At 47.8% G+C, this 25,344-nt stretch overlaps 1 protein-coding gene across 1 annotated transcript in view; it reads right to left on the bottom strand.

Moving 5' to 3' along the window:
- Positions 1-1,449: 1,449 nt before the first annotated feature.
- The window catches only part of CFAP410 (cilia and flagella associated protein 410), a 65,955-nt gene continuing 42,060 nt past the window's right edge, over positions 1,450-25,344 (bottom strand). Inside the window, exon 7 of the mRNA XM_063932720.1 lies at positions 1,450-1,924. Coding sequence (XP_063788790.1) covers positions 1,796-1,924 — 129 coding nt within the window. The 3' untranslated portion in view covers positions 1,450-1,795. The remainder of the gene's footprint in view (positions 1,925-25,344) is intronic.

Genomic DNA, 25,344 nt, shown 5'->3' with positions numbered 1-25,344 from the left:
TACTGCTGGATACCACGGATCAGACACTACAGCCATCGTACCGTACAGGTCAGTGGGACCTGATGCTCCCAGGGCAGGGAACATGCATCTGGATATATAACTTCATGTATTTTGCAAAGCTTCACGATGAGCCCATTGTGTAACACATAACCTGGGTTCTTCATGTCAAAGTCGAAAAATATTGCAATGCACACATCACGTACAAACTACACACACATGGCCTCCGTGTGCACACTTGCTCTGCCGTGCGTGCGCATATTCACAATTTGCCTATGGTTGCTCCCGCGGACCTGCGCATTAGCGTGTGGTATGAGTATTTACAGTAAAGTTCGTAATTGAATGGAAAAGCCATCAAAACACATTACATATTAAATCCAAATAGTGCACATTTTACACAGTCTCCCTGCACCACAGCAGCAAGTTACAGCAGTTTAAATGGTTTCAGAACAAAGGGATTCACCTTCACAGGATAGGAGGGGGCAGACTAAGGTTCTAATGTGGTGTTTGGTATCCAGCTGTAGGGTATTTTAAGGGTAATATTCCAGTGTTGGTCTGCAGCAGATCGCATGTTCCTGCGGATAGTTATGTGCAGGAGCAGAATATAGATATAAACTGTATTTACTGTACATTATGTATGCGGCGGGAATCCAGAGGAGACCACCCACAAGAGCAGTTGGAACAGACATCGCCCATCTATTCAAACTGACCTATGACCTCTCCTGTACTGTAAATGACCATCCCTGTGTCCAATGGACAAAGAGATTACAGTATCCATTGTGTTGAGTTTTGAAGAATGAGAGCCTGCTGCAGGCCTTGTCAGATACAAGACTCACAAAGTTATCTATCAGATGACTGAGGACCAGACTGGGTAGCGCGGCGAATCCAAACACGTATGTACCATTGATTGTAGCCATTATTCTGTTGTATTGTATTGTTTGAATTGTAACCCCCTTTCAGTAATAATACGATATGGTGTCGGAACCCAACATTTTAAATAGCAAACCGGTGTCGTGTTTTCCTTTCCCTGCTAAAGGTTTAAAAGTGTATTGATATCGCTTGCATTGCTGTTAAGGGTTTGCGATGTATCTCTGGGAGTGGTGTACGCGCTGTGTGCACTATGTACCGTCAGCCCGGCGTTTGTACGCAAAGTCCGTACACTGTACGGGACTCTGTACGCAAACGGTGTACAATGTACGTAGGTGGTGTACTAAGTATAGCGGCCGCATCGGCTTCATGATAAAGTGTATTTAAAGTGTGTATAAGGTATAGCCTTTTATTCCTGTATATAAATCAGCATGATCATTCAGGAAATATTCCAGATCGCGCTTCCAGTATACATAACAGGACAGATTATTTTGCCTTATCTAAATGTTGGCATTTTATTGCTGAAGAAAACAATTCTATTATACAGGAGAGAAGCATTTATGAATAGGCAATGATCCACCGAGGCACAAGCTATATTGTTTAATAAAATTCTTTTTCAACAAAAAAAACATGAGCGTCCAAAATATAAATTTATTTCATCTGCAAATAGCGAGACGGCAGCGCGTTACCTGCATACATTTCCTTATCTTGTCTGAAATGCTTAATGGATGGTCTGATTTGCTCCTACGTAGGGCTGCGATTATACTTGGATTTTCCCAGTGATTTCTCATGAAAGAAGAAGTGCTTAGCGAAGACTATTTGCCTAGTTTCTTCATCTTCGATGTAAACATTCATCACGCTGTATGCTTGGCTTTGATTATGGACTAGATTGCAGCTGGCAATAGTAATTGCACCCGATTACTGGAACCATTTATCTCTCCTCCTGGAGCTCTTTCCTCTGTAGCTGGTGAATCCGGGTCTCCGCAGCCCTCTGAACTATTTCCAAGCCTTCCGTGTCTAGGTCCTTCAGCAGCAGCAAGACTGCATTAAGGAGGTTATTCTGATGACATTAGAAAAAAGAAAAGAAAATTTAAAGATCATTTTTAAACCATGGACCCCCCCCCCCCCCCCCCCGACACATAAGTGTCTATATTAATAACAGGAAGTTATGAAACTGTTTAATTATCCTTCCATCCCACAATGTAAGAACTGCGTCTTCGGAACATTACTGAACAGCGGGTTTACACAGCTGGTGATTCTCGATGGCTCTGACCACTGAACAGAAGACAGTAATTGTAAAACATGCTGCATCAGGTTTGTGTTGCAGTTACTTTATTGCTCTTTCCATTCTAAATCCAGCGGGCAAAATATTCCCAAGCGTTCGTACGGATGAGAGAGGTTACAGGAAGCAAACTGATGGCAACATACAGCAGGCTGGGGGTCCGATGACCATTCCATCTTCCCGCATGTACCGTCTAGAAAGCAATAAAACTGAGTGTCCCAAATGTGGGCGGGATAACACGACGTGTTGGTAATGATCTATTTACCAATGATTACTATGTTTTCATGGTTCAGATACCCATGTAAAACACCAGTCACGACAAAGAGCCCGATTCACAGATGTGCGCCAACACAAGTTTTAAGCAGTTGAGGCACTATTGGCCGACTGTGCATTTTCAGTGATGGTCTTGCGATGGCAATGAGGATACATTCGCAAAGTGACTGACAGGGACTGTTTGGGGAGAGCGACAAACAGACGTTTCTTGACCATTTTCAGTGCGCGCGTCTCAGCCCGCAACTGCGATCCTGTCCGCAGCAGTAATGGCTGCAGCGTCTTACTTTCTGCAACCATACTGCGTGACCATAGGGCTCCTCCGTTCATTAAATCAACTGATGTGCAGGCAACGCTGCATCTTTGTACCCAGCCACTGGGGCCCGGAAAGATGCCAGTGGGTATCTGTGTTGACCAGGATATAACACAAAAACTCCTTGGGGCTCAGATGCTCCCCACTTTTCGGTCAGACCATTTCGCTTTATTAATCTCTCCTCAGCTCAGATAAAACTAGAAGCCCGGCGTATCACCCCATTGGAAACGCAACTTGCCTTAGTAACCCAACAACATCAACACCATCCAAAAAAAGACTACTCAAAAATTCTATCGATTAAGGGTCACCTGTCTCAAGTTCTTGCTAAAAATAGTAGGTATGTATTATCAGGTGTGCAATCAACAGCAGCCGGTAGGGTCAGTTCCCGTATGGGTATATAACAAAAAGGAAAGTGTGTATACCGGTGCTGGCTGTTTATAGAAAGATAGAAAAATAGGACGGCTTGTAATATTAAAAATAAAATTTACAATTTATTAAAATTACACACAATAATGTATAATCAAAAAATGTATAAATATTAATATGCATCACCAATTCTCTGTGCTGGTGTAGCTTGGTTGTCAAAGGTCTCCACAATAGGGCTGGCTAGGACTCAGATACATTCAATCACTCAAGTAGCATCACCGGATCTCAGACCAAGCAAAGTCTTGAGGTGAAATTAATAGATACCGGTAGGCCAAGGTAATGGTTCAGTCCCCATATTTCCTCAGCTAGGAAAGAGTTCTCTGTAAAGCGGGGAATATATTACTATTCATGAATTTTTGACTATACAGAGTGTGTCATTTTAATAAATTGTATATTTATATATATAACAAGCCGGTCTCTTTTTCTTTCTATAAAAGAGACAGCGCCGGTATACACAATTTCTTCCTAAAAGGATGTTGTGAGTTCGTCAGACTCTATGAAAAATCGGACAAGGGTGACACGCTATTGGCTCGGAGATTATGAGCGAAACGCACACAAAACCACATACACTGAGATACTCAGACGGCTCCATCACAGGGTTTAGTATGAAATACCTACAATCAAAATACTGACAACGTCAAAATCCTGACAAGATCAAAACACCAACATTTAAAATGTCAACAGGTCAAAGTCGACACAGGTTTTTGATTGTTTTTTTGGGGGGGGCGTATGTCGACATAGGTCAACATGGGCACCGTGTAAGTGTACAGAGTAACATAATTCAAAAAGTTGCCATGCTTCGGGCACGGTGCCTTGCTGCGCTGGGCACACTATTATATTCCCCCTCCTGTCGGCACACTATTATATTCCCTCTCCTGTCGGCACACTATTATATTCCCTCTCCTGTCGGCACACTATTATATTCCCCCTCCAGGTCCACTGGGATGGTAAAAATAAGAATTTACTTACCGATAATTCTATTTCTCGTAGTCCGTAGTGGATGCTGGGGACTCCGTCAGGACCATGGGGAATAGCGGCTCCGCAGGAGACAGGGCACAAAATTAAAAGTTTGACCACTAGGTGGTGTGCACTGGCTCCTCCCCCTATGACCCTCCTCCAAGCCTCAGTTAGGATACTGTGCCCGGACGAGCGTACACAATAAGGAAGGATTTTGAATCCCGGGTAAGACTCATACCAGCCACACCAATCACACTGTACAACTTGTGATCTGAACCCAGTTAACAGCATGATAACAGAGGAGCCTCTGAAAAGACGGCTTCCAACAATAATAACCCGATTTAGTTAACAATAACTATGTACAAGTATTGCAGACAATCCGCACTTGGGATGGGCGCCCAGCATCCACTACGGACTACGAGAAATAGAATTATCGGTAAGTAAATTCTTATTTTCTCTGACGTCCTAAGTGGATGCTGGGGACTCCGTCAGGACCATGGGGATTATACCAAAGCTCCCAAACGGGCGGGAGAGTGCGGATGACTCTGCAGCACCGAATGAGAGAACTCCAGGTCCTCCTTAGCCAGGGTATCAAATTTGTAGAATTTTACAAACGTGTTCTCCCCTGACCACGTAGCTGCTCGGCAGAGTTGTAATGCCGAGACCCCTCGGGCAGCCGCCCAAGATGAGCCCACCTTCCTTGTGGAGTGGGCATTTACAGATTTTGGCTGTGGCAGGCCTGCCACAGAATGCGCAAGTTGAATTTTGCTACAAATCCAACGAGCAATTGTCTGCTTAGATACAGGAACACCCAGCTTGTTGGGTGCATACAGTATAAAACAGCGAGTCAGACTTTCTGACTCCAGCCGTCCTTGAAATATATATATTTTTAAGGCTCTGACAACGTCGAACAACTTGGAGTCCTCCAAGTCGCTAGAAGCCGCAGGCACCACAATAGGTTGGTTCAGTTGAAACGCTGATACCACCTTAGGGAGAAACTGAGGACGCGTCCGCAGTTCTGCCCTGTCCCAATTGAATATCAGATATGGGCTTTTGTACGATAAAGCCGCCAATTCGGACACTCTCCTGGCCGAAGCCAGGGCCAGTAGCATGGTCACTTTCCATGTAAGATATTTCAAATCCACCGATTTAAGTGGCTCAAACCAATGGGATTTGAGGAATTCCAAAACTACATTGAGATCCCACGGTGCCACTGGAGGCACAACCGGGGCTGTATATGTAGTACTCCTTTGACAAAAGTTTGGACTTCAGGAACTGAAGCCAATTCTTTCTGGAAGAAAATCGACAGGGCCGAAATTTGAACCTTAATGGACCCCAATTTGAGGCCCATAGACAATCCTGTTTGCAGGAAATGTAGGAATCGACCCAGTTGAAATTCCTCCGTCGGAGCCCTCTCCTTCAGGATCCGGCGTTCAACCGCCATGCCGTCAAACGCAGCTGCGGTAAGTCTAGAGGTAGAGTGCATGGATCCTCCGTGCGCATCTCTTGAAGTTCCGGGTACCAAGTCCTTCTTGGCCAATCCGGAGCCACGAGTATCGTTCTTACTCCCCTTCGCCTTATAATTCTCATTACCTTGGGTACGAGAGGCAGAGGGGGGAACACATACATTGACTGGTACACCCATGGTGTTACCAACGCGTCCACAGCTATTGCCCGAGGGTCTCTTGACCTGGCGCAATACCCGTCTAGTTTTTTGTTGAGGCGGGACGCCATCATGTCCACCTTTGGTTTTTCCCAACGGTTCACAATCATGTGGAAGACTTCTGGATGAAGTCCCCACTCTCCCGGGTGGTGATCGTGTCTGCTGAGGAAGTCTGCTTCCCAGTTGTCCACTCCGGAATGAACACTGCTGACAGTGCGATCACATGATTTTCTGCCCAGCGAAGAATCCTTGCAGCTTCTGCCATTGCCCTCCTGCTTCTTGTGTCGCCCTGTCTGTTTACGTGGGCGACTGCCGTGGAGTTGCTCTACTGGATCAACACCGGCTGACCCTGAAGCAGAGGTCTTGCCAGGCTTAGAGCATTGTAAATTGCCCTTAGCTCCAGTATATTTATGTGAAGTGAAGTCTCCAGGCTTGACCACACTCCCTGGAAATTTCTTCCCTGTGTGACTGCTCCCCAGCCTCTCAGGCTGGCATTCGTGGTCACCAGGACCCAGTCCTGAATGCCGAATCTGCGGCCCTCCAAAAAGGTGAGCACTCTGCAACCACCACAGAAGAGACCCCCTTGTCTTTGGAGACGGGGCTATCCGCTGATGCATCTGAAGATGCGATCCGGACCATTTATCCCGCAGACCCCACTGAAGGGTTCTTGCGTGGAATCTGCCGAATGGAATCGCTTCGTAAGAAGCCATCATTTACCCAGGACTCTTGTGCATTGATGCACTGACACTTTTCCTGGTTTTAAGAGGTTCCTGACTAGCTCGGATAACTCCCTGGCTTTCTCCTCCAGGAGAAAAACCTGTTTCTGAACTGTGTCCAGAATCATCCCTAGGAACAGCAGACGTGTTGTCGGGATCAGCTGGGATTTTGGAATATTTAGAATCCACCCGTGCTGTTGTAGCACTACTTGGTATAGTGCTATTGCGACCTCCAACTGTTCTCTGGATCTTGCCCTTATCAGGAGATAAGGGCAAATTGGGACATGGAGGTAAGCATCCTTGATGTCCAAGGACACCCTAAAGTCCCCTTCTTCCAGATTCGCTATCACTGCTCTGAGTGATTCCATCTTGAACTTGAACCTTTATATGTAAGTGTTCAAAGATTTCAGACTTAGAATAGGCCTCACCGAGCCGTCCGGCTTCGGCACCACAAACAGCGTGGAATAATACCCCTATCCTTGTTGTAGGAGGGGTACCTTGACTATTACTTGCTGGGAATACAGCTAGTGAATAGCTTCCAATACCGTCTCCCTGTTGGAGGGAGACGTTGGTAAAGCAGACTTCAGGAATCTGCGAGGAAGAGACGTCTCGAATTCCAATCTGTACCCCTGTGATACTACCTGCAGGATCCAGGGGTCGACTTGCGAGTGAGCCCACTGCGCGCTGAAATTCTTGAGACGACTCCCCCACCGGACCTGAGTCCGCTTGTAAGGCCCCAGTGACACGCTGAGGACTTTTCAGAAGCTGGGGAGGGCTTCTGCTCCTGGGAAGGAGCTGCTTGCTGCAGTCTCTTACCCTTTCCTTTGCCTCGGGCAGATATGAACGGCCTTTTGCCCGCTTGATCTTATGAGAACGAAAGGACTGAAGCTGAAAAGACGGTGTCTTTTTCTGTTGGGAGGTGACCTGAGGTAAAAAAGGTGGATTTTCCGGCTGTTGCCGTGGCCACCCAGTCCGATAGACCGACCCCAAATAATTCCTCCCCTTTATACGGCAAACTTCCATATGCCGCTTGGAATCCACATCACCTGACCACTGTCGCGTCCATAAACTTCTTCTGTCAGAAATGGACAGCGCACTTACCCTTGATGCCAGAGTGCAAATATCCCTCTGTGCATCTCGCATATAAAGAAAATGCATCCTTTAAATGCTCTATAGTCAATAAAATATTGTCGCTATTCAGGGTATCAATATTTCCAGTCAGAGATTCCGACCAAACCCCCCCAGCACTGCACATCCATGCTGGGGCGATTGCTGGTCGCAGTATAACATCAGTATGTGTGTATATACTTTTTAGAGTATTTTCCAGCCTCCTATCAGCTGGATCTTTGAGGGCGGCCGTATCAGGAGACGGTAACGCCACTTGTTTTTATAAGCGTGTGAGCGCCTTATCTACCCTAGGGGGTGTTTCCCAGCGCGCCCTAACCTCTGGCGGGAAAGGGTATAATGCCAATAACTTCTTTGAAATTAGCAACTTCCTATCGGGGGTAACCCACACTTCATCACACACTTCAATCAATTTATCTGATTCAGGAAAAACTACAGGTAGTTTTTTCACACCCCACATAATACCCCTTTTTGTGGTACTTGTAGTATCAGAAATATGTAACGCCTCCTTTATTGCCGTGATTATGTAACGTGTGGCCCTACTGGAAAATACGTTTGTTTCTTCACCGTCGACACTGGAGCCAGTGTCCGCGTCTGTGCCTGTGACGGTGTTTGAGACGCCTGGACAGGTACTAATCGGTTTGCCGGCCGTCTCATATCGTCAACCGACCTTGTAGCGTGTTGACACTATCACGTAATTTCATAAATAAAGCCATCCATTCCGGTGTCGACTCCCTAGGGGGTGACATCCCATTACAGGCAATTGTTCCGCCTTCACACCAACATCGTCCTCATACCTGTCGACACACACGTACCGACACACAGCACACACACAGGGAATGCTCTGATAGAGGACAGGACCCCACTAGCCCTTTGGGGAGACAGAGGGAGAGTTTGCCAGCACACACCAAGGCGCTATAATTATACAGGGACAACCTTATAGTAAGTGTTTTCCTTTATAGCAGCTTAATATATATTAATATTGCCAAAATATGCCCCCCCTCTCTGTTTTAACACTGTTTCTGTAGTGCAGTGCAGGGGAGAGCCTGGGAGCCTTCCCACCAGCGGATCTGTGTGGGAAAAATGGCGCTGTGTGCCGAGGAGATAGGCCCCGCCCCCTTCACGGCGGGCTCTTCTCCCGGTTTTTTCTGTAATCCTGGCAGGGGTTAAATACATCCATATAGCCCAGGGGCCATATGTGATGTATTTTTAGCCAGTATAGGTATTCTCATTGCTGCCCAGGGCGCCCCCCCCCCAGCGCCCTGCACCCTCAGTGACCGCGGTGTGAAGTGTGCTGAGAGCAATGGCGCACAGCTGCAGTGCTGTGCGCTACCTTAAGAAGACTGGGAAGTCTTCAGCCGCCGATTTCTGGACCTCTTCTCTCTTCAGCATCTGTAAGGGGGCCGGCGGCGCGGCTCCGGTGACCCATCCAGGCTGTACCTGTGATCGTCCCTCTGGAGCTAGTGTCCAGTAGCCTAAGAAGCCCAATCCACTCTGCACGCAGGTGAGTTCGCTTCTTCTCCCCTTAGTCCCGCGTTGCAGTGAGCCTGTTGCCAGCAGGACTCACTGAAAATAAAAAACCTAACAAACTTTTATTCTAAGCAGCTCTTTAGGAGAGCCACTTAGATTGCACCCTTCTCGGCCGGGCACAAAAATCTAACTGAGGCTTGGAGGAGGGTCATAGGGGGAGGAGCCAGTGCACACCACCTAGTGGTCAAACTTTTAATTTTGTGCCCTGTCTCCTGCGGAGCCGCTATTCCCCATGGTCCTGACGGAGTCCCCAGCATCCACTTAGGACGTCAGAGAAAGTATAAACAACTCTGTAGCGATGAAAAAAAATCCTGAAAAACTCATGTCGACTTTTTGACCTGTCGATATTTTAAATGTCGCTATTTCGACCTTGTCTGTATTTCAACTGTCGGTATTTTGACCATGTCAGTATTTTGATAGTCAGTCAATGGTTGACGGTATTTTGATTGTAGGTAAATTGGCCGCATCCCCCATCACATGTGATCCTACAGTAATGGCCACATAGTTTTAAAACTACTGTTGGTCATTATATAATCTCGCACCCGCTAGTATCACTGATACTCAACATACCCTTAAAATACAGCAATACTTAGCGTCTCATCATCTTCCAAAACTCTGGGACAGACGTTGCTGCTCTTCATGCGACCATCTCACAAGAGGAAATCTTAGGGGCAAATACTCGGCCGCTCAGAGGCCCCCAGAATCGATGGCCTCACCACTTTATACTACAAAAATTTATCGGAGCCTATTCTCCGTATGCTCCACTCTCTTTTTAATTCACTTTTAGATGGGGGCTCGCTCGATGAGGCCACCACCAGGGCTAACATTAGTGTCATCCCCAAACCAGAACAAGACCCTCTGGAAATGAAAAATAATAGGACAATATCGCTTTTGAACGTTGATCTAAAGCTCTTTGTTAAAATCCTTGCTCCCCTCCTACCTTCTTTCATACATCCGGACCAAGTCGGCTTTAAATTTATCGACCCTGGTGGTGGCCCTCGACACAGAAAAGGCCTTTGATAGAGTGTCTTGGCCCTTCATACAACAAACCCTAGTTAGTATGGGTTTGCATGGAGCCTTTTTCAAGGGTGTTACTTCACTTTATCAGAGTCCCTCTCTGTCAATCCTAGTCATTGGTCTCTCTTGTAGTTCCCTACTTATTAGAAATGGACCCTGTCAGGGTTGTCCCCTCTCCCCTCTACTCTTTGCCCTGGTAATGGAGCTGTTGGCCGGAAAAATCAGATTAAATCAAAGTATATTGGGTATTGTTGTATGAAGTAGAGAGCATAAAATTGCATTATATGGTGACGATGTTACCCTGACCCTAATGGACCCTCGTGTTTCCCTCTCAAACTTATTCGAGGAAATTAAAGTTTATAGTCAACTTTGAAATTATAATATTAACACTGACAAAAACAGAAATCTTGGATCTACATGTTTCAGATCCCGATCTTCATCTTTTACAGTCCTCCGACACATGCAAATGGCAAACTGACAAACTTAAATACTTGGGCGTTTACCTAGCCAAATCCTGTACCAGTTGCTATGCAGCCAACTTTCCGACTTTTGGACGCATGGCTGCGGCTAAGCTGACTTTATTGCCACATTGGTTGTATCTCTAGCAGACCCTCGCAAGTCACACTACGACTAAAATACTGAAAAACCTCCAAATAGAAATTTCCAATTTTATCTGGGCAGGGAAAGAAAAACCCAGGGTTAAAATGCAACTCCTACAAAAACATTGACCATCAGGGATTTTTGGAGTTCCTGACCTCATTAGTTATCATTGAGCTACTCAATTAACTTTATGTGTCCTCTGGCATGTTCCCCCTGACCATAAGATATGGACACTCCTGGAAGCGAATACTCTTAAGATATACTCTCTATGTAGTCTTTAATGGTTCCTGCCCCAAACCTTCTCCTGTTCATTCATTCCCAGAATTTGCCGATTAACAGTCCCATTACTCTCTCGCTCACTCTGTATTCTACCAATTTCTACAGTTACGTCATTTTTATAATTCCCTTGACAAACGGGATCTTACCAAAGAATAAATTAAACATGTAATCATTATGTCAATATCACCACTCTACTGAAGGCTTGATCTCTACTAAATATCAAGTCTTACTCTCTTATAATTCACCTCAAAAAGAGGTTCATGAAAGAGCCCAGGAGCAAGATGTAGGTGAGACTCTGACCCCCGAGGAGTTGTCCGATATTAGAACAGAAATTGCCAAAAGCTCCATATCACTTCGAATCAAGGAAAATTCCTACAAACTAGACTACCTCTGGTTCCTGGTGCCCACCCAACTCCATTCAATCTACCCCACTTGTCCAGATGGATGTTGGAGACTGTGTGGTCAACGTGGAACCAAGCTTCCTATCTGGTGGTCTTGACCACTAATTCAACAATACTGGAGTGAGGTTTATAAATTAACCACTGATAATGTCAATATTTCAATTATAAACTCACCCCTATATACTCTACTCTCTCGCCCTATGCTTAATGCTTCTAGTCAACGAAAAGTTGGCCAAGCATATCCTGAATACATCTAAATGCAAAATTGCAGCATGTTGGAAATCAACAACACCTCCTACACTAGCTGCCACAATAAATGCCATCTGGTTCACTTACAGGCTTGGGAATATCACAGCCGTCTTACATGATATTTCTGATTACTTTGTTAAAACTTGGACCCCTTGGACACCATTTCGGAGCTGAGCCTCCGTTAGCAACTATATAACTCTGTACAACTTAGCTGCAATCTAACTTATTCTTATAGCTTGGACTGGATGGCTATCTCACCCGTTAAACGTAGATGGGTGTCCATAAGAATTATCTAGATTGAAATGCATTGATTCTTTCACTAGAACCCTTACAAATCTAACCTTGGCCTTTATTACCCGACGTTCTATTGATGATTTATTGGCTTATTGTTATACACCAATGTTTTGCTATTTTGTTCATCCATGCACACTCAAGATCTCTCTGTATGTACTTCATCCTTGACTGTTAAACTTTGAAGTCAATAAAAAGGTATTAAAAAATAAGATTTCACTCACCGGTAAATCTATTTCTCGTAGTCCGTAGTGAATGCTGGGGACTCCATAAGGACCATGGGGAATAGACGGGCTCCGCAGGAGACTGGGCACTCTAAGAAAGATTTAGGACTACCTGGTGTGCACTGGCTACTCCCCCTATGACCCTCCTCCAAGCCTCAGTTAGGACACTGTGCCCGGAAGAGCTGACACAATAAGGAAGGATTTTGAATCCCGGGTAAGACTCATACCAGCCACACCAATCACACCGTACAACTCGTGATATGAACCCCGGTTAACAGTATGATAACAACGGAGCCTCTGAACAGATGGCTCGCCATAACAACCCGATTTGTGTAACAATAACTATTTACAAGTATTGCAGACAATCCGCACTTGGGATGGGCACCCAGCATCCACTACGGACTACGAGAAATAGATTTACCAGTGAGTAAAATCTTATTTTCTCTGACGTCCTAGTGGATGCTGGGAACTCCGTAAGGACCATGGGGATTATACCAAAGCTCCCAAACGGGCGGGAGAGTGCGGATGACTCTGCAGCACCGAATGAGAGAACTCAAGGTCCTCCTTAGCCAGGGTATCAAATTTGTAGAATTTTGCAAACGTGTTTGCCCCTGACCAAGTAGCAGCTCGGCCAAGTTGTAAAGCCAAGACCCCTCAGGCAGCCGCCCAAGATGAGCCCACCTTCCTTGTGGAATGGGCTTTTACAGATTTAGGCTGCGGTAGTCCCACCGCAGAATGCGCAAGCTGAATAGTGCTACAAATCCAGCATGCAATAGTCTGCTTAGAAGCAGGAGCACCCAGCTTGTTGGGTGCATACAGGATAAACAGCGAGTCAGTTTTCCTGACTCCAGCCGTCCTGGAAACATATATTTTCAAGGCCCTGACTACATCCAGTAACTTGTAATCCTCCAAGTCCCTAGTAGCCGCAGGCACCACAATAGGTTGATTCAAGTGAAAACCTGATACCACCTTCGGGAGAAAGTGAGGACGAGTCCTCAACTCTGCCCTATCCATATGGAAAGTCAAGTAAGGGCTTTCACATGACAAAGCCGCCAATTCTGACACATGCCTGGCCGAAGTCAGAGCCAACACATGACCACTTTCCATGTGAGATATTTCAAATCCACGGTTTTAAGTGGCTCAAACTAATGTGATTCCAGGAACTCCAAAACCACATTGAGATCCCAAGGTGCCACTGGGGGCACAAAAGGGGCTGAATATGCAGAACTCCCTTTACAACGTCTGAATTTCAGGCTGACATCCTTCCTGGCTTTGATCAGGGTAGGAATGACTTCCTCCGGAATGCCTTTTTCACTCAGGATCCGGTGTTCAACCGCCATGCCGTCAACGCAGCCGCGGTAAGTCTTGGAACAGACAGGGCCCCTGCTGCAGCAGATCCTGTCTGAGTGGCAGAGGCCAGGGGTCCTCTGAGATCATTTCTTGAAGTTCCGGGGACCAAGCCCTTCTTGGCCAATCCGGAACAATGAGTATAGTTCTTACTCCTCTTTTTCTTATTATCCTCAGTACCTTGGGTATGAGAGGGAGAGGAGGGAACACATAAACCGACTGGTACACCCGCGGTGTCACTAGAGCGTCCACAGCGATCGCCTGAGGTTCTCTTGACCTGGCGCAATATCTTTTTAGCTTTTTTGTTGAGGCGGGACGCCATCATGTCCACCTGTGGTCTTTCCCAACGGTTTACCAGCATTTGGAAGACTTCTGGATGAAGTCCCTATTCTCCCGGGTGGAGGTCGCGCCTGCTGTGGAAGTCTGCTTCCCAGTTGTCCACTCCCGGAATGAACACTGCTGCCAGTGCTACCACGTGATTTTCCGCCCAACGGGGAATCCTTGTGGCTTCTGCCATTGCACTCCTGCTTCTTGTGCCGCCCTGCCTGTTTACATGGGCGACCTCCGTGATGTTGTCTGATTGGATCAGTACGGCTGGTTTTGAAGCAGGGGCCTTGTTTGGCTTAGGGCCTTGTAAATGGCTCTTAGCTCCAGAATATTTATGTGAAGTGAAATCTCCTGTTTGGACCACAGTCCTTGGAATTTTACTCCCTGTGTGACTGCACCCCAGCCACGAAGGCTGGCATCCGTGGTCACCAGGACCCAGTCCTGTATTCCGAATCTGCGGCCCTCTAGTAGATGAGCCCTCTGCAGCCACCACCGCAGCGACACCCTGGTTCTTGCCGACCGGGTTATCCGCTGCTGTATCTGGAGATGGGACCCGGACCATTTGTCCAACAGGTCCCACTGGAAAATCCTTGCGTGCAACTTTCCGAATGGAATTGCTTCGTACGAAGCTACCATTTTCCCCAGGACTCGTGTGCATTGATGTACCGACACCTGTCCCGGTCTTAGGAGGTTTCTGACTAGAGATGACAACTCCTCGGCTTTTTCCACTGGAAGAAACACTTTTTTCTGGTCTGTTTCCAGAATCATTCCCAGGAACAGAAGACGTGTCGTCGGGCCCAGCTGTGACTTTGGAATATTGAGAATCCAGCCGTGCTGTTGCAGCACTTCCCGAGAAAGTGCTACCCCCACTACCAACTGCTCCTTGGACCTTGCCCTTATCAGGAGATCGTCCAAGTACGGGATAATTAAAACTCCCTTCTTGCGAAGGAGTATCATCATTTCGGTCATTACCTTGGTAAAGACCCTCGGTGCCGTGGATAATCCAAACGGCAGCGTCTGGAACGGATAGTGACAGTCCTGTACCACAACCCTGAGGTACTCCTGGTGAGGAGGATAAATGGGGACATGCAGGTAAGCATCCTTGATGTCCAGAGAGACCCTGTAATCCCCCTCGTCCAGGTTCGCAATAATCGCCCTGAGCGATTCCATCTTGAACTTGAATCTTTTGATATATGTGTTCAAGGATTTTAAATTTAAGATGGGTCTCACAGAACCGTCCGGTTTCGGTACCACAAACATTGTGGAATAGTAACCCTTTTCCTGTTGAAGGAGGGGTACCTTGATAATCACTTGCTGTGAATACAGTTTTTGGATAGCCACCAACACTGCCTCCCTGGCAGAGGAAGTTGCCGGTAAGGCAGATTTTAGGAAACAGCGGGGGGGAGACGTCTCGAATTCCAGCCTGTACCCCTGAGATACTGTTTGAAGAACCCAGGGATCCACCTGTGAGAGAGCCCACTGTGCGCTGAAATTTTTGAGACGGGCCCCCACCGTACCCGGGTCCGCCTGAGCAGCCCCAGCGTCATGCTGTGGACTTACCGGACGCAGGGGAGGACTTCTGCTCTTGGGAACTAGCTGTGTGCTGCAGCTTTTTCCCTCTACCTTTTCCTCTTGGCAGAAAAGATGAGCCTCTAGCCCTCTTGCTTCTCTGGGGCCGAAGGGACTGTACCTGATAATACAGTGCTTTCTTTTGCTGTGGGGTAGCTTGTGGCAAAAGTTTTGATTTCCCAGCCGTAGCTGTGGAAACGAGGTCTGAAAGACCATCCCCAAACAGTTCCACCCCCTTATAGGGCAAACTTCCATGTGCCGTTTTGAATCGGCATCGCCTGACCATTGCCGAGTCCATAACCCCCGCCTGGCGGCAATGGTTTTACATAGCGCTTATTTGTGATGCCAGCCGGCAAATATCCCTCTGTGCATCACGCATGTATAAGACAGCGTCTTTTATATGCTCTACTGTCAGCAAAATATTGTCCCTATCCATAGTATCAATATTATCCGACAGGGAATCTAACCACGCAGCTGCAGCACTGCACATCCATGCCGAGGCAATAGCAGGTCTCAATATAATGCCCGTGTGTGTGTATATAGCTTTAAGGGTAGTTTTCTGCTTTCTATCAGCAGGTCCTTCAGGGCGGCCGTATCCGGAGACGGTAGTGCCACCTTTTTTAATAAGCGTGTAACCGCTTTATCTACCCTAGGGGGTATTTCCCAACGTGACCTATCCTCTGGCGGAAAAGGGTACGCTGCTTAGAAATGATCAATTTCTTATCGGGGGAAGTCCACGCTTCCTCACACACCTCATATCAATTCCTCAGATGCAGGAAAAACTACTGGTAGTTTTCTCTCACCAAACATAATACCCTTTTTTGTGGTACCTGGGGTATTATCAGAAATGTGTAATACATTTTTCATTGCCTCAATCATGTAACGGGTGGCCCTATTGGAAGGTACACTAGTCTCATCGTCGTCGACACTGGAGTCGGTATCCGTGTCAACATCTGTGTCTGCCATCTGAGGTAGCGGGCGTTTTAGAGCCCATGATGACATTTGAGACGCTTGGACAGGCACAAGCTGAGTAGCCGGCTGTCCTATGTCGTCAAACCTTTTATGTAAGGAGTTGACACTGTCACGTAATTCCTTCCATAAGTCCATCCACACCGGTGTCGACCCCGCAGGGGGTGACATCCCATTCACAGGCATTTGCTCCGCCTCCACATCCTTATCCTCATCATACATGTCGACACAGCAGTACCGACACACAGCACACACACAGGGAATGCTCTGACAGAGGATAGGACCCCACAAAGCCCTTTGGGGAGACAGAGGGAGAGTATGCCAGCACACACCAGAGCGCTATATATCACATATTCTATACTGCGCCTAAATTTGTGCCCCCCCTCTCTTTTGAACCCTTTCTGTAGTGCAGGACTGCAGGGGAGAGCCAGGGAGCGATCCCTCCAGCGGAGCTGTGAGGGAAAATGGCGCCAGTGTGCTGAGGGAGATGGCTCCGCCCCTCTCGGCGGGCTTTCTACCGTGTTTTTGTAATTCTGGCAGGGGTATTTTTACACCTATATAGCCCCTGGGGTTATATATGGTGTTAGTTTTGCCAGCCAAGGTGTAAATATTGCTGCTCAGGGCGCCCTCCCCCAGCGCCCTGCACCCATCAGTGACCGCAATGTGTGGTGTGCATGAGGAGCAATGGCGCACAGCTGCAGTGCTGTGCGCTACCTTGGAGAAGACGGAAGTCTTCAGCCGCCGATTTTCCGGACCTTCTTGCTCCTGGCTCTGTAAGGGGGACGGTGGCGCGGCTCCGGGAACGGACGACGAGGTTGGGTCCTGTGTGCGATCCCTCTGGAGCTAATGGTGTCCAGTAGCTTAAGAAGCCCAAGCTACCACCACTTAGGTTGCCAGCAGGTCTCACTGTAAAATAAAAAACCTAAACTATACTTTCTTTCTAGGAGCTCAGGAGAGCCCCTAGTGTGCATCCAGCTCGGCCGGGCACAGCAATCTAACTGAGGCTTGGAGGAGGGTCATAGGGGGAGGAGCAAGTGCACACCAGATAGTCCTAAATCTTTCTTTAGATGTGCCCAGTCTCCTGCGGAGCCGTCTATTCCCCATGGTCCTCACGGAGTTCCCAGCATCCACTAGGACGTCAGAGAAAGAAAGTTGCCAGTGGGCATCTCAGTGCAAATGTAGGCAGCTGCGGCAGTCGCTGAGAACGCATTCACAGTTGCATTAGCGGACATCTTTGAATCAGGCATAGGGGCTAATTCAGACCAGATCGCTAGCAGGTGATTTTTGCACTGCTGCGATCAGATAGTCGCTGCCCATAGGGGAGTGTATTTTAGCTGTGCAAGTGTGTGATCGCATGTGTAGCAGAGCAGTACAAACAGATCTTGTGCAGTCTCTGCGCAGCCCAGGACTTACTTATCCGCTGCGATCACATCAGCCTGCCCGGGGCCAAAATTGACTTCAGACACCCGCCCTGCAAACGCTTGGACATGCCTGCGTTTTTCCAGCCACTCCCAGAAAACTGTCAGTTGCCACCCACAAACGCCCTCTTCCTGTCAATCTCCTTGCAAACGCATGTGCGAATTGATTCTTCGCACAAACCCATCGCTGAGCGGCGATCCGCTTTGTACCCGCGCGACACGCCTGCGCATTGCGGTACATACGCATGCACAGTTTAGACCTGATCGCCCGCTGTACGAAAACGCAGCCTTGCGATCAGGTCTGAATTAGCCCCATAATACCTATGTATCCAGTCGTTCTTTACATTTTGTCAGCATTCAAATAAAAAAATAAAAAACTTGTTCAATAAAACCTGCCAGATGGCATCACTGCAAGGTTGCCACGGACCTAGCTCAGGCATAGACATCCCATTGCAAGCAAAAAGGTTCTGAAAAGGTGTGTGTGGGGCCTATCCCCTCTTCTGCTACGCATGTGGTGCCGCTCCTCCTGCCCTGCTCCACCTCCTTCCCTCACAGAGGAGACGTCTATGGAGCACTAGACTCTCCCCGAACCGAAGAACCCAAGTGTGGCCTGCATACCCAGTGAAGCCTGGGCCTCTGGTGAGTGAGCCCTACCAGAGTCAGCCCAGCTGAATGACCGTAAGGCATTCTGCATACTACAATTTATCACCCTGAACGGAGGAACGAGCTCCAACAACGGAATCACAGGGAAGCCGCTAACAGTTTTTGTACACATCTATTACTTGTGTAAATGCTTGTGTACAGATGTGTCCACTTGCACATTAAACAGCCCTTCTAATCACACTATTCCGTGGCACGACTTTTCCCATTAAAATACATCTTATCCACAAAACAAAACACAACACATCGGACGCACAAGCAGCTTATGCTGATTAAAATGTTACGCGGTATGTCTATGGAAGTCATTCCGAGCTGATTGCTCGCTAGCAGTTCTAGCAGCCGTGCAAATGCTATGCCGCCGCTTACTGGGAGTGTATTTTAGCTTAGCAGAAGTGCGACCGAAAGGATCGCAGAGCGACTGCAAACATTTTTTATGTAGTTTCAGAGTAGCTCAAAACCTACTTAGCGCTTGCAATCACTTCAGACTATTCAGTTCCAGATTTAACGTCACAAACCCGCCCAACTTTTGCCCAGCCATGCCTGCGTTTTTCTGAACACTCCCTGAAAACGGTCAGTTGCCACCCAGAAATGCCCACTTCATGGCAATCACTCTTCGGCCACCAGTGCGACTGAAATGCATCGCTAGACCCTGTGCAAAATTACATCGTTCGTTGTGCCCGTACGTTGCGCGTGCGCATTGCGCCGCATACACATGCACAGAAGTGCCGATTTTTAGCCTGATCGCTGTGCTGAGAACAAATCCAGCTAGCGATCAACTCGGACTGCCCCTCTATATTATATACCGCGCCTGTAACTATATATGAAATGCTACATTACAGTGATTTCCTAAAAAACAGCCACTGACACCGTAACGTAGCATTTCATATACAGACACATAAATAATAATAAATGATCTGCTTGTGCGTCCTATTCGCATAGCAATGCGGTACGAATAAGACACATTTTCGGCAAATAAAGACGCCCGGCACGGAATGGAGTTGCACGGGACCTGTCAGCTCACTCACACCAGGCATCTCCCGCTACATGACATATTAAGGCAAGACGTATGAGGACATGTCTGTATATTGTAATGGCGGAGGGACTCCAGAAGGTGTTTTGGCTTATAATTTTGAATGTCTGTCACCCAAAGAGACAAATGCTGCCTAACCTTGGCCATGAAAGGTTGTTCATTAGTAAAGGGAGATACGAGAGTGAATACTGGGAACGGTATTTAAGAACCAGAATAAAATAAGAATTTACTTACCGATAATTCTATTTCTCGTAGTCCGTAGTGGATGCTGGGAACTCCGTAAGGACCATGGGGAATAGCGGCTCCGCAGGAGTCTGGGCACATCTAAAGAAAGCTTTAGGATCACCTGGTGTGCACTGGCTCCTCCCCCTATGACCCTCCTCCAAGCCTCAGTTAGGATACTGTGCCCGGACGAGCGTACACAATAAGGAAGGATTTTGAATCCCGGGTAAGACTCATACCAGCCACACCAATCACACCGTACAACTTGTGATCTGAACCCAGTTAACAGTATGATAGCGTAGGAGCCTCTGAAAAGATGGCTCACAACAATAATAACCCGATTTTTGTAACAATAACTATATACAAGTATTGCAGCCAATCCGCACTTGGGATGGGCGCCCAGCATCCACTACGGACTACGAGAAATAGAATTATCGGTAAGTAAATTCTTATTTTCTCTGACGTCCTAGTGGATGCTGGGAACTCCGTAAGGACCATGGGGATTATACCAAAGCTCCCAAACGGGCGGGAGAGTGCGGATGACTCTGCAACACCGAATGAGAGAACTCCAGGTCCTCCTCAGCCAGGGTATCAAATTTGTAGAATTTTACAAACGTATTTGCTCCTGACCAAGTAGCTGCTCGGCCAATTGTAAAGCCGAGACCCCTCGGGCATCCGTCCAAGATGAGCCCACCTTCCTTGTGGAGTGGGCATTTACAGATTTTTTGGCTGTGGCAGGCCTGCCACAGAATGTGCAAGCTGAATTGTACTACAAATCCAACGAGCAATAGTCTGCTTAGAAGCAGGAGCACCCAGCTTGTTGGGTGCATACAGGATAAACAGCGAGTCAGATTCCCTGACTCCAGCCGTCCTGGAAACATATATTTTTCCGGGCCCTGACAACGTCTAGCAACTTGGAGTCCTCCAAGTCCCTAGTAGCCGCAGGTACCACAATAGGCTGGTTCAGGTGAAACGCTGAAACCACCTTAGGGAGAAACTGAGGACGAGTCCTCAATTCCACCCTGTCCGAATGGAACATCAGATAAGGGCTTTTACAGGATAAAGCCGCCAATTCTGACACGCACCTGGCACAGTCCAGAGCCAACAGCATGACCACTTTTCCTGTGAGATATTTTAACTCCACAGATTTAAGTGGGTCCAACCAATGTGACTTTTGGAATCCAAAAACTACATTGAGATCCCAAAATGTCACTGGAGGCACAAAAGGAGGCTGTATATGCAGTACCCCCTTTTACAAACGTCTGAACTTCAGGGACTGAAGCTAGTTCTTTTTGGAAGAAAATTGACAGGGCCGAAATTTGAACCTTAATGGACCCCAATTTCCGGCCCATAGACACTCCTGTTTACAGGAAATGTAGGAAACGACCCAGTTGAATTTCCTCCGTCGGGCCTTACTGGCCTCGCACCACACAACATATTTCCGCCAAACGCGCTGATAATGTTTTGCGGTTTCATCCTTCCTGGCTTTGATCAGGATAGGGATGACTTCATCCGGAATGCCTTTTTTTTTTTTTTTACTTCAGGATCCGGCGTTCAATCGCCACGCCTTCCAACGCAGCCGCGGTAAGTCTTGGAACAGACAGGGTCCTTGCTGGAGCAGGTCCCTTCTTAGAGGTAGAGGCCACGGATCCTCCGTGAGCATCTCTTGAAGTTCCGGTTACCAAGTCCTTCTTGGCCAATCCGGAGCCACGAATATAGTGCTTACTCCTCTCCATCTTATCAATCTCAGTACCTTGGGTATGAGAGGCAGAGGAGGGAACACATACACTGACTGGTACACCCATGGTGTTACCAGAGCATCTACAGCTATTGCCTGAGGGTCCCTTGACCTGGCGCAATACCTGTCGAGTTTTTCCCAACGATTTATAATCATGTGGAAGACTTTTGGGTGAAGTCCCCACTCTCCCGGGTGGAGGTCGTGCTGAGGAAATCTGCTTCCCAGTTTTCCACTCCCGGAATGAATATTGCTGACAGTGCTATCACATGATTTTTCGCCCAGCGAAGAATCCTTGCAGCTTCTGCCATTGCCCTCCTGCTTCTTGTGCCACCCTGTCTGTTTACGTGGGTGACTGCCGTGATGTTGTCCTACTGGATCAACACCGGCTGACCTTGAAGCAGAGGTTCTTGCTAAACTTAGAGCATTGTAAATGGCCCTTAGTTTATTTATGTGAAGTGATGTCTCCAGGCTTGACCATAAGCCCTGGATATTCCTTCCCTGTGTGACTGCTCCCCAGCCTTGCAGGCTGGCATCCGTGGTCACCAGGACCCAGTCCTGAATGCCGAATCTGCGGCCCTCTAGAAGATGAGCACTCTGCAACCACCACAGGAGGGATACCCTTGTCCTTGGTGACAGGGTTATCCGCTGATGCATCTGAAGATGCGACCCGGACCCTTTGTCCAGTAAGTCCCACTGGAAAGTCCTTGCGTGGAATCTGCCAAATGGGACTGCTTCGTAGGAAGCCACCAGTTTTACCCAGAACCCATGTGCATTGATGCACTGAGACTTGGCTCGGTTTTAGGAGGTTCCTGACTAGCTCGGATAACTCCCTGGCTTTCTCTTCCGGGAGAAACACCTTTGTTCTGGACTGTGTCCAGGATCATCCCTAGGGACAGAAGACAAGTCATCGGAACCAGCTGCGATTTTGGAATATTGATAATCCAATCGTGCTGCCGCAACACTACCTGAGATAGTGCTACACCGACCTCCAACTGTTCCCTGGATCTTATCCCTTACTTGGACGATTCCCTGATAAGGGTAACTAAAATACCCTTCCTTTGAAGGATTATCATCATTTCGGCCATTACCTTGGTAAAGACCCGGGTTGCCGTGGACCATCCCTACGGCAGCGTCTAAACTGATAGTGACAGTTCTGTACCATAACCTGAGGTACCCTTGGTGAGAAGGGTAAATTTTGACATGAAGGTAAGCATCCTTGATGTCCCGAGACATCATGTAGTCCCCTTCTTCCAGGTTCGCAATCACTGCTCTGAGTGACTCAATCTTGAATTTGAACCTCTGTATGTAAGTGTTCAAATATTTTAGATTTTAGATTTAGAATCGGTCTCACCGAGCCGTCTAGCTTCGGTACCACACTAGTGTGGGATAATACCCCGTTCCTTGTTGCAGGAGGGGTACCTTGATTATCACCTGCTGGAAATACAGCTTGTGAATGACTTCCAAAACTGCCTCCCTGTCAGAGGGAGACGTCGGTAAAACCGACTTTTGGAAACGGCGAGGGGGAGACGTCTCGAATTCCCATGTGTACCCCTGAGATATTACCTGAAGAATCCCGGGGTCTACTTGCGAGTGAGCCCACTGCGCACTGAAATTCATTGAGAACGGGCTCCCACCTTGTAAAGCCCTAGCGTCATACTGAGGGCTTGGCAGAGGCGGGAAAGGGTTTCTGTTCCTGGGAACTGGCTGATCTCTGCAGCCTTTTTCCTCTCCCTCTGTCATGAGCAGAAAAGAGGAACCTTTTGTCCGCTTGCCAACAAAGGACTGCGCCTGATAATACGGCGTCTTATTTTGAGAGGCGACCTGGGGTACAAATGTGGATATCCCAGCTGTTGCCGCGGCCACCAGGTCTGAAAGACCGACCCCAAATGTCCCCCTTTTTAAGGCAATACTTCCAAATGCAGTTTGGAACCGCATCACCTGACCACTTTACTGGTAGAATTGGACAACGCACTTATACTTGATGCCAGTCGGCAAATACTCCGCTGTGCATCATGCATATATAGAAATGCATCTTTTAAATGCTCTATAGGCAATAATATACTGTCCTTATCTAGGATATCAATATTTCCAGTCAGGGAATCCGACCACGCCAACACAGCACTGCACATCCAGGCTGAGGCGATTGCTGGTCGCAGTATAACACCATTATGTGTGTAAATACATTTTAGGATACCTTCCTGCTTTTATCAGCAGGATCCTTAAGGGCGGCCATCTCAGGAGAGGGTAGAGCCCTTGTTCTTACAAGCGTGTGAGCGCCTTATCCCCCCTAGGGGGTGTTTCCCAACGCACCCTAACCTCTGGCGGGAAAAGGTATACTGCCAATAACTTTTTAGAAATTAACAATTGTTATCGGGGAGAAACCCACGCATCATCACACACCTCATTTTATTTCTCAGATTCAGGAAAACTACAGGTAGTTTTTCCTCACCAAACATAATACCCCTTTTTTTGGTGGTATTCATATTATCAGAAAAGTGTAAACCTTTTCCATTGCCTCAATCATGTAATGTGTGGCCCTATTGGAAATCACGGTTGTCTCTTCACCGTCGACACAGGAGTCAGTATCCGTGTCGGTGTTGTATCTGCCATCTGAGGTAACGGCCGCTTTAGAGCCCCTGACGGCCTATGAGACGTCTGGACAAGCACAAGCTGAGTAGCCGGCTGTCTCATGTCAACCACTGTCTTTTATACAAAGCTGACACTATCACGTAATTTCAACCGTACATCCACTCAGGTGTCGACCCCCTAGGGGGTGACATCACTATTACAGACACTCTGCTCCGTCTCCACATCATTTTTCTCCTCATACATGTCGACACAAACGTACCGACACACAGCACACACACAGGGAATGCTCTGATAGAGGACAGGACCCCACTAGCCCTTTGGGGAGACAGAGGGAGAGTTTGCCAGCACACACCAGAGCGCTATATATATACAGGGATAACCTTATACAAATGTTTTTCCCTTTATAGCTGCTGTATTGTTTATACTGCGCCTAATTTGTGCCCCCCTCTCTTTTTTAACCCCTTTCTGTAGTGTAGTGACTGCAGGGGAGAGCCAGGGAGCTTCCCTCCAACTGAGCTGTGAGGGAAAATGGCGCCAGTGTGCTGAGGAGATAAGGACGCCGAGAAAGGGGCGGAGCCTATCATCCGTTTTTCTGTATGTTTTGGCAGGGGTTAAATGCATCCATATAGCCCAGGAGTTATATGTGATGCATTTATTTTAGCCATATAAGGTTTTTATCGATTTATTGCGTCTCAGGGCGCTGCCCCCCCAGCGCCCTGCACCCTCAGTGACCGGAGTGTGAAATGTGCTGAGAGCAATGGCGCACAGCTGCGGTGCTGTGCGCCTACCTTATCTGAAGACAGGAAAGTCTTCTGCCGCCGATTTTTCCGGACCTCTTCGCTCTTCTGGCTCTGTAAGGGGGCCAGCGGCGCGGCTCCGGTGACCCATCCAGGCTGAACCTGTGATCGTCCCTCTGGAGCTAATGTCCAGTAGCCTAAGAAGCCCAATCCACTCTGCACGCAGGTGAGTTCGCTTCTTCTCCCCTTAGTCCCTCGATGCAGTGAGCCTGTTGCCAGCAGGTCTCACTGAAAATAACAAACCTAAACTAAAACTTTCACTAAGAAGCTCAGGAGAGCCCCTAGTGTGCACCCTTCTCGTTCGGGCACAGAGATCTAACTGAGGCTTGGAGGAGGGTCATAGGGGGAGGAGCCAGTGCACACCAGGTGATCCTAAAGCTTTCTTTAGATGTGCCCAGACTCCTGCGGAGCCGCTATTCCCCATGGTCCTTACGGAGTTCCCAGCATCCACTAGGACGTCAGAGAAAAATA

The sequence above is a fragment of the Pseudophryne corroboree genome, chromosome 7, assembly GCF_028390025.1.
Source record: "Pseudophryne corroboree isolate aPseCor3 chromosome 7, aPseCor3.hap2, whole genome shotgun sequence".
NCBI classification, from domain to species: Eukaryota; Metazoa; Chordata; class Amphibia; order Anura; family Myobatrachidae; genus Pseudophryne; species Pseudophryne corroboree.
Note: the sequence above shows the minus strand (reverse complement) of the source record. Positions and strands in the feature narration are given on the sequence as shown.